Here is a 15,911-nt window from a genome sequence, read left to right on the forward strand (position 1 = left end):
CCATAATGGTCCGGGGAGTCACAGGTACAGCTGAATCAAGTAATTTATCTGATCCAATTTGTCTTCCATAATGATAATCAGTAGAGCTACTGAAATTGCTCTATGGATTATAGTAACTACGCTTGCAGAAAACGGAATTAATGGGCTCTGCCTATTTATTTGAAGGTAGTACATTGAGATCTCTATTTTGTACACTGAACAGAGACTAAGCCCTCAGCGTTCTCTGCAACGTGATGGATGGATTATGACTTCTTCTAGGACCTTAACTGAGGACAAATCATGATGCGGCCATAGCCAAAAATACTATCCATAAACCTGAGGAAATTGGAATGAGCTTACATTTTGCATTAAAATATTCTTATGTTGTTCTGACTACTCATCTTATAAAAACAAAACAATACAAAATTTTTAAAAAAACCAAGTCTCTTAAACGAATCATGTTAGCTATTTTTTCCAACCACAAACATATTTGCACATAATCAGAACTCAAATAATATTGACTTTACACATTGATAATGATTGCAGTTTGATGCTGAGGTTATTTATTAAGGGCATTTTAAGGAAAAATTATAGTATTTTTCTAAAACATACTAAACCCTAATTTTTTAAAGAGACTCAGAGAATAATTTCCTAGTTCTGCTTTTGTGAGTATCTCAGAACCAAATTTGAGAATATAAAGTTTCACTTCTCTATGCCAGAGTGATAGCATTATCTTCCAAACCCATGTCATATGAAAAGAAACAAAATTATTTTTCTACAGCACACAGGATTGAAAAGATTTCTGTTCACTTTTGGAACAGGTAGAGTTTTCTGCAATTTTGATTCACTGGATCTTAAAACAAGTAATATAAAAATAGTTTGCAATTTTTTTTAGTCATAAGGAGTTAACTATGATATAAGAGATTTTTTTAAGTGCTATCACACATATGGGAGAAAGATGGGGCTGTCTACTCCCATACGGAGTTACAGTCTAAGAAACAGAGGCAGTTCTGCCCTGTCCTGTAGGGTTGCTGTGAATCAGCATTGACTGGATGGCAGTGAGTAGAACACATGCCACATGTTTCCACAACACAGATTGCACTGGGAGTGTAGCCATGTTAGCTCTGCTGAGGAACACACAAATGTACAGCACCTGTGAAATGGGAAACCACCTGTCTTTTCCTGTTAGTGGTGGGTCTTTCTCCCACAAAGCCCTGGGTGAATTCAAACTGCCAATCTCTTTTTAACTAACAACCTGGCACTTGACCTCAGTGCTTTCAGGGTTCCTAAAGTCCAGTGACATCTGTGACTGGATTGGGATTGATATACGCAGTAAGACTGTACAACACTGTAATATGCTAACAAGCTTTCTTAACTTCCAGGAGCCTCGGCCTTCATCATCGATATGAGATTGCCCTCCAATACTAGCTGAATCGTTTTTGCGTTCCAATACGGAAAAAAGGCAAGCCCTTGGGGAAAGATGGCTGAGATTTATTTCTAAGATAATTAAGTTACTGGCTGTATCTAAGAAGGAAGAAGTCTATCAGATTCTTGTTGGATCAAAGGAGAACAGGGAAAAAGGAGCCCCAAGACAACTGGCACCCAAGGCCATCAGGGAAGCAGGGTACACTACTGAATTCTGAGTCTTCTGAGTTACAGCTTAGTCCCACATCTCCATGCATTCAATTCCCTTCACTTTTCTTTCACTTATTTGTGTGTGTGTGTGTGTGTGTGTGTGTTTAAGAAACACCATAACACCATTCTGTGTCTCCAGGGTATAAAAAGCTGCTCCTACAGGTTTTATTTATTCATATTGTTTAATACAGCTACAGCCTTTCTGAGATACAGCTGCCCTCAAGGATTGATCGATTTTAAATGAGCCATTAATTCAATAAATATTTATTACCCACTTACTACGAGGCACTAAGAAGCCCTGGTGGTGTAGTGGTTACACATTGGGCTGTAACCTGCATGGTTGGCAGTTGGAAACCACCAGCAACTCCGAGGGCGAAAAACAGCTTTCTACTCCCGTAAACAGTTACAGTGAAATGACCACAGGGGTCATTATGGGTCAGCATTGACTGGATGTCAGTGAGAGCATGGGGCACTGGTGGTGTAGTGAGTTAAACATTAGGCTGCAATGCACATGGTCAGCAGTTCAAACTTTTCTCTCTGTGGAAGAAAGATGTAACTTTCTGTCCCTGTATAGATTTGCAGCATTGGAAACCCAAAGGGAGAGATCTACTCTGTCTGATAGGGTTGCTATGTATTTGTGGTAGTTACATAATCTGTTGTCAATTTGAGAGAGACATAAGAGTGAAGGTGTAGAGTGTAGCCTGCCAATCAGGTTATAGCCAATGAGGTCTTTGTGTGGGCACAGCCTTCTCCTGAGGATTGTGGGAACTTCTGTATTTCTCTTTGGAGGTGGGAGACAAGACTCACGCTCTCTGTTCACTTCCTGGGAGACACTGCAGCTGACAAGACACATAGAACTACGCTAGTGCCCTGAGCTGGAGGAGCCACATGGAGACCCCTCCCAGCACTGAGATGCTTACAATGCCACTGGATCCACAAGACTTCCCACTCACTGGACTGTCATCTTCCTGCATTTGGCATCATTGCACTTGTTTCATGAGTCTGAAGCCGACTTTATAGATTGGTATTGGACATATGGGCTAATATCGGACTTAAGGTCTTGATCTGGATTGAGCTGGGATGTTTTCTCAATATCCAATTGCTCTTATAAATACAGCTCTTTCTTATACACATATAAGTGTAAGAATTTTTTTCTCTAATCTACCTAGACTAACAAAACATTGGAATCCACTCACTGGCAGTGAGGTTTTTTTTAAAAATCTTCTGCGGCCTAAATAGTAGACTTGTTGAGATGAGTTAAAAACAGAACTGACTCCTATTATATTTAATTCCTGTAAATACCCCCATCACAAGTCAATGAGATGATCAGAGGACACAATCTATGTATAGCACACAGCATTTACAAAACCAGAAAACCTCACTGCCCTAAAGTCGGTTGTGACTCAACGTCACAGGACACGGCAGAACTGGCCATGTGGGTTTCTGAGACGCGTAGGAGGTAAATGTTAGACTCTTGCTATTCTTGTTCTGCCAATTAATGCCCATTCCAATTTAAAGGAATATTCATTTCCCTTCTTAAGGAATATTTTACACAAATAGAATCAATAACTGAAAGCACAAAGCAGAATGGATGAGTCATACTTTATCAACCAAGGTCTACAGAAACCTTTTCGTCATTGGAATTTCACTAGCAACATGTACAAGCACATAGTAGGAAGTAAAGTCAACACTCTAGAACTCAATGAGTAATAACTTGTAAAAAATATACCGCTGATAATTTACAGTTACAATTTAGATTAAAAAACAAATAATATGCTGACGTTTATAATCTTCCATTTATCGTGTATTAACACCTGGAATCTATAAAGATAAAAAAGGTACAGCTTTCCTTCTACAGTATATGAATTTTACTGATGCTCATTATGCTAGTGAAAATAAAAGAGTAATAAAAGAAACGAGTTATGACGATAGAAAATTATGTTACCACAATGAGTGGTAATAGATGATTTTATTGGAATTGAGGACCAGTATGATTTACTGCCAGATGCTCCCCTTATAGAACTGATAACATAATAATAAGACAATTCCACCCAGAGCTTCCCATATGCTTAAATCTCTATTTATAAATTTAATTTACTTTAACTGTACCTGATATACCACCATCCCAATACAAGGAAACCCAATGGGACTCATTATGTAGTATTACTTTTAAGCCACTAAATTCCATGACTATTAGAACAAATCCATAGAGCATAAAGAATAGAAAAACTTTATGATAAAAAGTAAAACTGATACATTAGAGGGACCACCTTACATATCTCACATGATTTTCTCTTTGTTATGTCTAGAGTACACATCTCTCTCTTGTCAACCCAACCAGCTTTCTGTTCTCTGCGTAGTCTCCGGATTTGCTCAATCTCCTCCTCTTCCAGAGAGATCTTTCCACAGTTATCGCTTATCCCAGTCCAACACTCTGAACTCATTCTTTTTCCCAGATGTTCTAATGATTGCAGGTTTCTGCACTGTCAAATTAATCCCTGCCTATCCTTAATAGCAGCAGTTCTCAACCTGTGAGTTGCGACCCCTTTGGGGGTCATCTAAGACCATCGGAAAACTCTTATTTCCGATTGTCTTAGGAACCGAGACAGCACTCTTCTATCTATCTCCAGGTGGGTTTGCCCACAGGCAGATACACCCACATAAGAGCACCCGGCAGTGAAGACTGTTACCCATGCTACACCATGCTTCAAGATGGCATTTCATTTATTTGTCATTAGAAATAAATATTTCACAATATATAATTACATGTTGTTTTGTGCTGAATCACTATGCTTTAATAATGTTCAATTTGTAACAATGAAAATCTATTCTGCATATCTGATATTTACATTATAATTCATAAGAGTAACAAAATGAGTTATGAAGTAGCAACAATAATTTTATGGTTGGGGGTCACCACAACATGAGAAATTGTATTAAAGGGTCGCAGCATTAGGAAGGTTGAGAATCACTGCTTTATAGCAACTCTTTTTTTTTTAAACTCTCACTAGGCCAAACTCTTTATTGTGCTCCACAATAGCTTTCTCCAGTATTCATCACAAATGTCTTTCCTTCATGGAAGAAGCACACCAGCCTATGCAACCACGAGGTGTCAAAGGGATCAGGTGTAAGGCATCATCAGAACAAAAAATCTTACCATAGTGAATGATGGGGGGAGTGCGGAGTGGAGATCCAAAGCCCATTAGTAGGCCACTGGAGATCCCCTTGCAGAGGGGTCTCGGGGAGGAGATGAGCCAGTCAGGGTGCGATGTAACAATGATGAGAAATACAATCTTCCTCTAGTTCCTAAAGGTTTCCTCCCCGCTCCCACTACCATGACTCGAATTCTATCTTGCAAGACTGGCTAGACCAGAGGAGGTACACTGGTACAGATAGGAACTGAAAATACAGGGAATCCAGGACAGATGAGCCCTATAGGACCAGTGGTGTGAGTGGCAAAACAGGGAGGGTAAAGGGAGAATGGGTAGGAAAGAGGGAACTGATTACATGGAACTGTGTGTGACCTCCTCCCTGGGGGACAGACAATCAAAAAGTGGATGAAGGGAGACGTTGGACAGGGCAAGATATGACAAAATACCCATTTATAAACTATCAAGGGCTCATGCGGGAGGGGGGAGCGGGGAGGGAGGGGAAAAATGAGGACCTAATGTCGGGGGTTTAAATGGAGAGAAAATGTTTTGAGAAACGATGTACAAATGCGCTTTACACAATTGATGTGTGTATGGATTGGGATAACAGTTGTATGAGCCCCTAATAAAATGTTAAAAAAAAAAACAACAAAAAAAAACCAAATGTCTTTCCTTGACCCTTTGAAAAATGACTTCCTCATCGATCACTAGGAAAATCAAATCCATCAAGAGCACTATGTTGGTCAAATTGGAAGGCCCTTTCTGGGATGTGAGCTTCACCCCCCCAGGGTGCCATTCCTCCCATGCTTCTCTGCTGTGGTGCTGCAGGACCTTCTCTCACTGCTTTCCTTGGCCACTTGAGAGCGTCAATGATCAACTCTATGTTTATTATGTTGATTGTGTGAACTACTTCAAAACCATTGCCTCCTGTCATTAACTTGCTCCAAATTCATTCTAGCCTGTATAATGCTAGTCCCTGTGATGGGCTATGCATTGAGCGACTGACCTTTAGGTAATTTCATCAAACCCATCAGTAGCTCTGTGAGAGAAAGAAGAGGCTGTCTTCTCTCATAAAGACTTAAAGCCTTGGAAACCCATAGGGGCAGTTCTATCTTGTCCTGTGGGGTCACAATGAGTCAGAATGGACCCGATGGCAGTGGGGTTGGAGGTTCTATGTGGCTCACTGGCCTTGACCTCTTCTTTCTCTGTGGTAGACGTCTAGGTTTCAAGGATGAAGTGGTATCGGCAGCTTCCTCCAGGCTCTCATATTTGAAATGCTGCCATCATCTCAGGCTCATCCCTCTTTCTTTCTCCTTTAGAACATCAAATGTCAACTCTGTTGTTTCTACTTCGGTACTCTTTACACATCTCTTCCCACATTTCCATTCTATTATTGAGTGCCTGACTATTACTGCTTTGTGCTAGCTGCCCTGTTGTTTTTTGGAAGGTGCCTTCCAGGCGGTTCCAACCCACAGCGACCCACAGCACAACAGAAGGAAGCACCAACTGCTCCAGAGCCATCCTCACAATTATTTTCCTATGGTTGAGCCCACTGTTGCAGCCACTCTGCCAATCCATCTCCTTGAGGGGTTTCCTCCTCTCTGGATTGATGTAAGGGTCTCCAAGTTTATTTGTTCCACTTGCTTGATGTTTATCACCACTCACAGGATTTTATAGTTATTTCCTTGCATGGCGAATGTGCTGGTCCCTCTTGAGAATTCATGGTGCCTTTATAGAGGACGGGAATCCCTGGGAGGTGCACATGGTTAACAATGCTAAGCTGCTAGCTGAAAATGTGAACCTTTCAGTCCATCCAAGAGCAACAAGGATCAAAAGCTTGCTGACAAACCACTGGGGGACAAACTCAGGTCTTGAAAACCCTATGGAGCACAGTTTCCTCTGACACACACGCATACACGCACACACGCACACAGGATCCCTATGAATCAGGGTCAACTCAATGGCACTTGACTTGATTATTAAGAGAATGCTCACTCAAGTGTTTGTGCCAGGGAGGATTAATATGCTATAATCCTCTTTGACAACTTTCTATTAACCACTTCATTATAACACCTTCCATCTTCTAACTAAACGCCCAGCATCCGAGGCTGCATCATTGGATGGAGTTCTTTGCTTCAGGCATCAGTCTGCAGGAAGCCTCCGTTTGAACCTATGCCTCTATTTTTTCTAACCTGTGCCTTTGTTCCTGATGCTTTCCTTTTGGGGAATGCCAGCGGACTCTTACCAAACCATGTCGCTTCTCATTTCTAGGTTGTCCTGAGTGAATAAAAGTTTACAAATACTCTGGGCAAAGTAGTGCGCGTTGAATTAAAAGTGGCAAACACATGTTTTGGCACATATACTAGTCCATGTCCTTGTCAGAGAGCTACAGATTTCGCTGTCTCTACCGAGGGTTGTTTGTTTATACTGCCAAGCTCCAAGCATACTACTACATCGGAAGCATGCATTTTAAAACAACGCGAGCCAAGGCTACAATCATATAAAGTGATTTATAGCAATTACGGTGTTACAAAGACTGGCAAAAAGTGTCTAGTTTTTTTAAATAATGTAAAACCGTACCTCGTTTGTTTTGTTTTTGTCTGCTGGTGGCCCAGTGGGCTACACACTGAGCTGCTACCCGCAGGGACAGCGGTTTGAACCCACCGGCTGCTCTGCAGGAGGAAGATGAGGCCGTCTACTCTCATAAAGAGTAACAGTCTCAGAAACCTGCTGGGGTACTTCTATTCTGTCTTACAGAGTCCGTGTGAGCTGGCATCAACTCGATGGCAGCGTGTGTGTGTGTGTGTGTGTGTGTGTGTGTGTGTGTGTTTCCCAGAGGTAGGCCGATAAAAAGGAGCCCTGGTGGAACAGGGGTATGATGTTAACATAATAGTCACTGGTTCAAACCTACGCTTCACTCCACAGGAGAAAGATGAGGTGGGTTCCTGGAAGATGCTTTGGAAAACATTTAGAGTAGTTCCATTTTGGCCTATAGACTACTATAAATGATCATCAGTTTAAAGGCAATACATTTTATGTAGGCCAGTCACAAAAACTTGGACATATTTTTCATTTTCAGATGAAAATAACTAAACCTATCTATTTAGTTACAATGCCGAACTGACTTCCAAAGCTATAATATGATGTGCGAATGGTTAAGAGAGGTTTTCTTAGGAATAGGTATTGAGGTACATACTTTTTCCTAAAGTATACTTCTCTAGAGGATAAAAGCATTCCATTTACGTCTTACATGACCTTGTTTTATCCACAGGACTTCTCTTTGGTAAGGACAAAAAAATGCACAGAGAAACTGTATACCAAATGCATCTGCAATTGTGTGTAAAAATCATTTTTCATTGAGGGAAACACTGATGCAAATAATCTAAAGTGCTCACTAATTTTGAACCTCCTGCATATCTGGAGTGTGAGCTCATTCTTCTTACAGTTTCTAACTGGAGATCTGGTGGCATAATGCGCTAAGCACTGGGATGCTAATCATTTCGGTGATTCGGATGCACCAACTGCTCCCTGGAAGAAAGATGATGTTCCCTGTTTCTAGAAAGATTCACAGCCTCATAACCCGACCAAGGCCATTCTGTTGTGTCCTGAAGGGTCACTAGGAGTTGGGATTGATTCAATCACAAGGGGTTTTTGTCTTGATTTTATTCTTTATAAAGTAAGTCCCACACGTTAAAGCAAATCCCACTGGTCTTCTGAAAGTTGGACATTGCATAAGGGAGACGGAAGAAGAACAACTGATGCTTTTGAGTTGTGGTGCTGGTGAAGACTATCGAAAGTACCATGGGCTGTCAAAAGAATAAGCAAGTCTGCTTTGGAAGCAGGGCCAGGATGCTCCTTAGAGGCAAGGGTGGTGAGACTGGGGCACACAGACTTTAAACATGTTGTCAGGATGGATCAGTCCCTGAAGAAGGACATCATGCTTGGTAAGTAGAAAAGAGGAAGGCCGTCAACAAGATGGATTGACTGCGATGGAAATAAGAACAATTGTGAGGATGGCAAAGGACCAGGCAGTGTTTCCTTCCATTGTACGTAGGATCACTATGAGTCAGAACTGATTTGATGTCAACTAACAACAACAACAAACAACAACCTACTTGTTTTTTAATTCTCTGCAAATGTGCCAAACCTTGAACCAATCCTTACTCACATTAAATCCTTCAACACAAACACCTTGATTTGCTTTTCCTCTTGCTTTGAAATCATTCTAAGGCACTGAGCCTTTTCGTGAATTAACCCAAATTTACAATTGTGTGTGTGTGTGTGTGTGTGTGTGCTCTAAAGTAAAGCGGTGTGTGTGTGTGTGTGTGTGTGTGTGTGTGTGTGACCAAACAGCCTCTAAAGTAAAGCTGCATCAGACATGTCTGTACCTATTCCGTCACACCTACACATTTAACTTAAAGACACACATAAGAAGGCATCTCACACACTGGTACAGATAGGAACTGGAAAAACAGAGAATCCAGGGTGGATGATCCCTTCAGGACCAATGGTGAGAGTGGCGAGTGACAATACTGGGAGGGTGAAGGGAGGGTGGATTGGAAAGGGGGAACCAATTACAAGGATCTACATATAACCTCCTCCCTGGGGGTCGGACAACAGAAAAGTGGGTGAAGGGAGAATTCAGACAATGCAAGGTATGACAAAATAATAATTTGTAAATTATCAAGGGTTCATGAGGGAGGGGAGAGGGAGGGGAAAAAATGAGAAGCTGATGCCAGGGATTTAAGTGGAAAGCAAATGTTTTGAGAATGATGAGGGCAGTGAATGTACAAATGTGATTTATGTATGGATTGTGTTAAGAGTTGTATGAGCCCCTAATAAAATGATTTTTAAAAAAAGAAAGTAAATTTCTAGAAAATAATGAAGGCAACATATATACAAACATGCCTGATTCAATTGATGTATGGATTGTGATAAGAGTTGTACGAGCCCCCAATAAAGTGATTTTTAAAATGGAAAAAAAAAAAGAAGTCATCTCAGTTGTAACCAAGAGACTGCCTGTACAACAATTCTAATGAGGGTGTGAAACTGCATTTTAAAAGTTGAGCACTGGAGAGGTGGAACGTGAGCCACTTCTCAGCTTCCCAAGATGGATGACCCCAGGCTCAGCCCTTCTTTCTCCTCCCCCGCTCCAAGCTAGACGTGGACGACAACAGATCGGCTTCACAACAACATTCATTCTTGGCATAACTATTCATATTTCTCTAAAATATCTTAAATAAGTACTTTCCAATGGAAGGGCAAATCTTATTTTTCCTTAAAATACAATTTTTCTGATTCCAATTATGCTTTAAAAAAAGAGCCATTTTTAACAAGGTCCTTAATTACCTAGAATAAGAATCAACAGACTTCTCAAAAGGAACATTTGTTTATGCCAGTTGATCAGATCTGCCTTTGATCCACCTAGGCACTCTTAAAGAATTCCACGGCTCCCCAGGGCAGTAGATGGAGAAGTGGGGAGAGGGTTAGGGGGTACATAGTACATACATTTCTGTGATGGTCTCAGGCAGGTTTGTGGGGATCTCAGTGAGACCTTTCCCCCGACAGTCTACGATATTGTTGCTACAGGCGCAGGCCGCTGGGCAGTGCAGCACACTGCAGGACGGAGCCATGAATGACTGGTGCCCTGCCAAGAAAACACACACAAAGAAGCGTCAGTGTTAGGTGCCCTCTGTGATTTCCTCATGTGAGACACACACACGTGGCTCAAGTGCCACAGCACACTGAAGAAATGAAAGCCCCGGTCATCAAGATGGGCCTAGATGTCTAAAACTTACTGTAGGAAACATGCATTTATTGACTGGAGGGGCAACATTTAGATGAAGCAAATGAGATTTTTACCAATGGGTTAGAAAGATGGATAATTTATTAAAAAAAAGAGGTCAAATTCAAATTCACATCTAAATGAAAATGCTATTCACAACTATTCTGAGACAAGCACACACACAGCAGTCATGCCAGACTCATTTGTATGGCACTTCTAAGAAGCTTAAACAGAGCTGAGAATCCATTGCACTTGGAGGGCTCCATTTACTTTGTCTTCGACACAGAAGCGAACATGGTAACATTCCATAGTGGTGCACACAACTATTCCTGTAATCAAGTAATCACGCACCCGTAAATATCGGGGAGAAACAGATAATACTAAGTTTGATGGCTGAACAGGTTCAAAATTACTGCTTTCATTAAAGTTATTATTTTAATTTATGTCATGCCATGCTGTAATTGTTAATCCATAAGATTGTGTTTGGGTTCAGCATAATTTAAAATTTTAGTGTGAGTGATTATCTGCAGGTACGTATGAACTATTCAGTATTAAGGGGGTAGGGTATTTTGAAATGTTTCCTGTTTGGACACAGCACCATAGAGAATTAGCAGCGCTGTCCCAAAGAGTCATCTGTAGAAACACGGTTATTAGGCTCCCAAAAAACCAACCTCACTGCCATCGAGTCAATGCTGACTCATAGCGACCCTCTAGGACAGGGTAGAGCTGCCCCTGTGTTTCTGAGATTGTAAACTGTCCACGGGAGTAGAAGCTCTGTCTATCTCCCTCGGAAGGCCTTGTGGTTTCAAACTGCGGACCTCGCAGATTGCAGCTCACCACAAAAGCACATGCCACCAGGTTTTGGTTATTAGACAGGAGGCAGGAAAACCCTCATTAACTAGAGAGAAAGGGCTAGAGGGATGGGGCCTCCCTGCAATGACACTGTTGACGATGTAGGTTCGTGGTTCCAACTCCACCTGTAACAGCTCTGTGGGAGAAATAGCTGGAGGTTTGTTTGGGGGAGAGACTGTAGCCAAAAAGCCCTCAGGACCACTCTACTCTGCCATACAGGGTCGCTGTAGGTCAGAATTGATTCTCTGTAATCCCACAGCATCAGTTATTAACTCTACACAGACTCTCACACGTCACCAAGACAGAAAACAACCAAAAAGCAGCTCGGTCTAGAAAGGAAATGTGAACTTGCCTTCTTCCTCGTCTAGAAAGCAGGAAGCAAAAAGTGAAGAGAGAAAATAGTGGTTACTAGAGAATTGTTAGTCATCTCATTATTTAATCCAATTTACTTTATTTAATTAATTTAATATTTTAATTTCATTTTAGGCAATCAGATCCACTGAGAACATTCCATGACAGTATAAGAAAAAAATTTTTTCTGGGTTATAAAAAAAATGGGGAAAATACATAAAAATGCTTAATAAAAAGGAAAAAAGCACCGCACGAAACAGAATCCTGTACTAATACGGTCTTACTTAAAAACGCCTTCTTTAAAAACAAAAATGGCCGAACAAAGATAACATGAAACCTGCATTTTTAAGGTTTGTTTGATTGTGCTTTGAACAGGCACATTAAAATGAGACTAGCACAATCAATGCAAATCTATTCTATAATCAGGAGCCCTGGTGATGTCGTGCTTATTAGACATTGGGCTGACAACCCCAGAGTTAGCAGTTCAAAACCACCAGCCACTTTGAAGGAGAAAGACAAGGCTTTCCACTCCGGTAAACCATTAGAGTTGCAAAACTCCACAGGGGCAGTACTCAGTTCTACAGGGTCAGTATGAGTTAGAATCGACTCGAAGGCAGTGAGTTTGCTTTTTATGATATAATTATATTGAAAAGTGCAATGCTAAAATATGATAATAAAGAACTCAAATATATATTTGAATGGCTAGGTAGAGATACATGCTTCACTACCTCTCTGCTATATAATCTTGAACAAGGTTACATATCTGCCTTTCCCATCATTTTAATCACTCATACGGTTGAGATGGGATCAATAAATGAAGCAGATAGATGTGGAATACTACAATCAGTACCTGCCACGTAGAAAGAAAAAAAAAATAACCCAAAAAACCAAACTCACTCCCACAGAGTCCAGTCTGACTCATGGCTACCCTGAAGGGCCAGGCAGAAATGACCCGTTGGGTTTCAGAGAAAGTACCTCTCCGGGAGTGGAAAGTCCCATCTTTTTTCCCAAGACAACGAAAGCACGCAACAAATCCTAGCTCTGGCTATTTCACATAGTCTGTGTCTTATGGCTTGTTTTCTGATTTTTGTTACAAAGCCAGTCACTTGCTTCCCGTAGAACGGGCACACGCATATGTATTCTCTGCATTCTTTTTAAAACAAGTCTTTTGGCAACTCTGCAACTCCGATTGAATTACTTTCTGATTTTTACAGCGGGGATCCAAGCAAGCACAGATAAATCCACTTTCAGTGGTTAACCGACAAGGAAGGCTAACGGATTACTTCCAGGGAAAATGATATGCAGCCAACAGAACCTTAGTGTCATAATTTCCCGCGTGTCCTCGAATGTAAAAAACAGATAAAGCTGTCATCGAAGACGTCATTGGCCATTGCCAACCATGCAGAAATGTCTAACAACTGACAGTCATTAAAAAGAGGACCACCCTGGGGGAATTAAAGCAAGATCGCGTGTGTTAGTGAGCAGCACATGGGCACAAGGCTGGCACGCGTTATTCCCGACTCTTGGACACATGGCACAATAAGGCAATAGCGTAACGGCTCTTTCTCTCTTACCACTGCAGACAAATTCTCGTTTCTGAACCTCCGCTACGTTATGGCCCCGCAGGTGGGAGGGGCCCATACACTGGGTGTAGAGACCCACTCGGGGTCTCTGGCGCAGCCAGTCGGAGAGCCAGGCCAGGTGGCAGTCACAGTACAAGTTGTTGGAATGGAGGCGACTAGACAAGAGGGAAGACATTGAAAGCAATGAAACGGAAAACGGTTACTTCAAAAACTCGAAAAAAAATCATAAACAACAATGGCTAGCTTTCTTCAGCAGCAGTAAAACAGAGTTTAGAATGTTTCCATCTGCTACAAAATTCAACAGGATCGCAACCACACGGTCAAGCGGCTTTTCATCCACTTGGAGCGAAGCACATAGACAGGTGCTAAGATGTGCCCGTGGAATTCTTTGTTTCTTTTGTGCATTCAAACTGGTGACACTAAAACATAAGCCCTGACAAATGGGTCTAGAGTGGAAAGAAGCTGAAGGCGAATGGGGGCAGGGCGGGAGGAGGCCCGTGAGAGGAGAGGGCCAGTTAATAAAAGATGTGGTTCAAACTTCAACATATCAGTACGTTCTGCTGTTTTCTGTCACTATAGAAACGGTTTGCTTTTTTTCTTAACAAGACAGAACAATGCTTCAATATAAAACCCTTCCTTCACAGTCCGGGTTCTGATTTCCTTTTTTATTTTATTTTTTTGTTTAATCATGGAAAACATGAGAATTGGCTCTGTTGGCTCCTGGGACCCATGCTCAAAGAGTTGAAGCTGAAATTAAAAGGCATAAATGGTAGGCAGTGAAGGAATTAAGTGAGTTCCCTTCCCTGTTGGCCAAGATCCACACAAGATCATGGATTGCTTCCAAGTGGCAAATAGCTCTTCTCCATTAATAAAATATCAGACAAATGTATCCACTAAATTAGGTAAATTACTTCAGACTGGCTTTTATGTTTTCCCAAACCAGAGCAAAGGACACTCAAAGCTATAAATCAAAAGCATCATTCCCGGAATCATCCTTGACAAAGTAATATCATTTTAGCCCTTTTTAGCTGATGTGCTCAATTCTAACCCAATAAAAGTAATGGCTATTAAAACATGGACCTCAGTCCAGAAAGATAATTGGGCCATAAAGATGGAATTTCTAAGTAGCAATCATATTGTGGAATAATGAACCATCCGAAGCCAGCGGAGTTAAAACTAGAGGACCACTTTGCCTTTGTATGGGTCCCGTTGGAGATACAGGGTAGTCTGGCACCGGAAACAGAAGGAATATTCCAGAATGAGAAAGCTACATTTTGGAATAGCAGGGTAACCTCAGACTCAGCTTTCCTATTAGCCATTTTCATACCAGTCACATTTACTGCCTCTGCGGTGGTTGGTATGCATTGTGCCACTTATCATAAGTGTTGGCAGTGGGGCAGGGGCCTGCATAACTGTGAAACGGAAGGAAGGCACCATATTGCTTTGGTGAAAAGCAGAGTTGTGCATCCCAAAAGTGAGATTCTGGGAGACGGCTGTCCCTTTGGGCTTCTGTACAGCAATATTAGCCGTCTGGGTATATTGTCTGTTTCCTTTGTGTTCTTGGAAATTGGGTGGTTTTCAGCATTAGGTCATATTCAAGCTAAAAGGTTCTTTTCAGGCCAAATACAGGATAAGCAAGCCTCTTGATGTTCTTCACGATCCTAGGTACAAATAAGCACCATTTATGTGTTTTGCCCCTCAGCCTATGACCAATGATATACAGTCAGTGTAAGGTGCCTTTCTGTGTTAACTCATGTATTTAAAATTTCATTCAATTAAACAACCAAACATAAGGCAGACAATTTCTCTCCTGCTCTATTCCACCTTTCCTATCTCCAGAGTCTAATGGTACAGAATACCACATCACATTTCTAAAATTCCAACGAACATTATCAAATATTACTAACACTCAATGATTCAGCATGCCCTCAGTTATTGGAAGCACATACATAAGTTTACAATCATAAACTCATTCAGCTACAAATGCTTTTAGTTCAGAGGATCACCCTCTGGAAGCCAACTCAGCACAGTGGACAAGTCATATTGCCCATGTCTACATATTTCAGGCTCAAACTCAGACACACGTGTACACATTTGAAATAAGAAAAAAAACCACATATTTTAAAACCTGACTTGTAAACAAATCGTGGTGCACTTCTGTAAGGAAACAAAAGGCATGGGAAATGCAAATACTTTGGTAACCTCAGTTGCCTGCAATTTGTAAGGATTGGAAGTTTGGTCAATTTGCTTCAGAAAGAATGCTAGAGACAATTACCAAGAGATCAGTCTGGCTAAATAGAGGAGGACTTAATCGGCCTGTTAATTTAGTCAGATTAGTCTTAGGTTGACAGCCCCAAGGAAGTAAAACTTTGTAATCTTTGTATACTTTTGGAATCATTCCACTTTTCTCAACTGTATTCCATGGAAATTATAATAATGTGTTACCTAAAAGTTACAATTTAGTGAGGAAAAAATCACGGTTGATTGGTTTTATCTAATTCATTACATTGATGATTCAATTGACTATGGTCAAGAAAGAAAAAAATATGTGTAATAGTACATTTCAGTTAAGTACCA

The 15,911-nt window shown here is 41.1% G+C and overlaps 1 protein-coding gene across 1 annotated transcript in view; it reads right to left on the reverse strand.

Annotated features, from left to right (window-relative positions):
* The window catches only part of SLIT2 (slit guidance ligand 2), a 407,728-nt gene that overhangs the window by 134,299 nt on the left and 257,518 nt on the right, over nucleotides 1-15,911 (reverse strand). Inside the window, exons 8-9 of the mRNA XM_045284385.1 lie at nucleotides 13,326-13,489; nucleotides 10,272-10,410 (exon numbers count right to left, since the gene is read on the reverse strand). Coding sequence (XP_045140320.1) covers nucleotides 10,272-10,410; nucleotides 13,326-13,489 — 303 coding nt within the window. The remainder of the gene's footprint in view (nucleotides 1-10,271; nucleotides 10,411-13,325; nucleotides 13,490-15,911) is intronic.

The sequence above is a fragment of the Echinops telfairi genome, unplaced genomic scaffold (genome assembly GCF_000313985.2).
Source record: "Echinops telfairi isolate 266 unplaced genomic scaffold, ASM31398v2 ScPeMD7_7468;HRSCAF=8506_1, whole genome shotgun sequence".
NCBI lineage: Eukaryota > Metazoa > Chordata > Mammalia > Afrosoricida > Tenrecidae > Echinops > Echinops telfairi.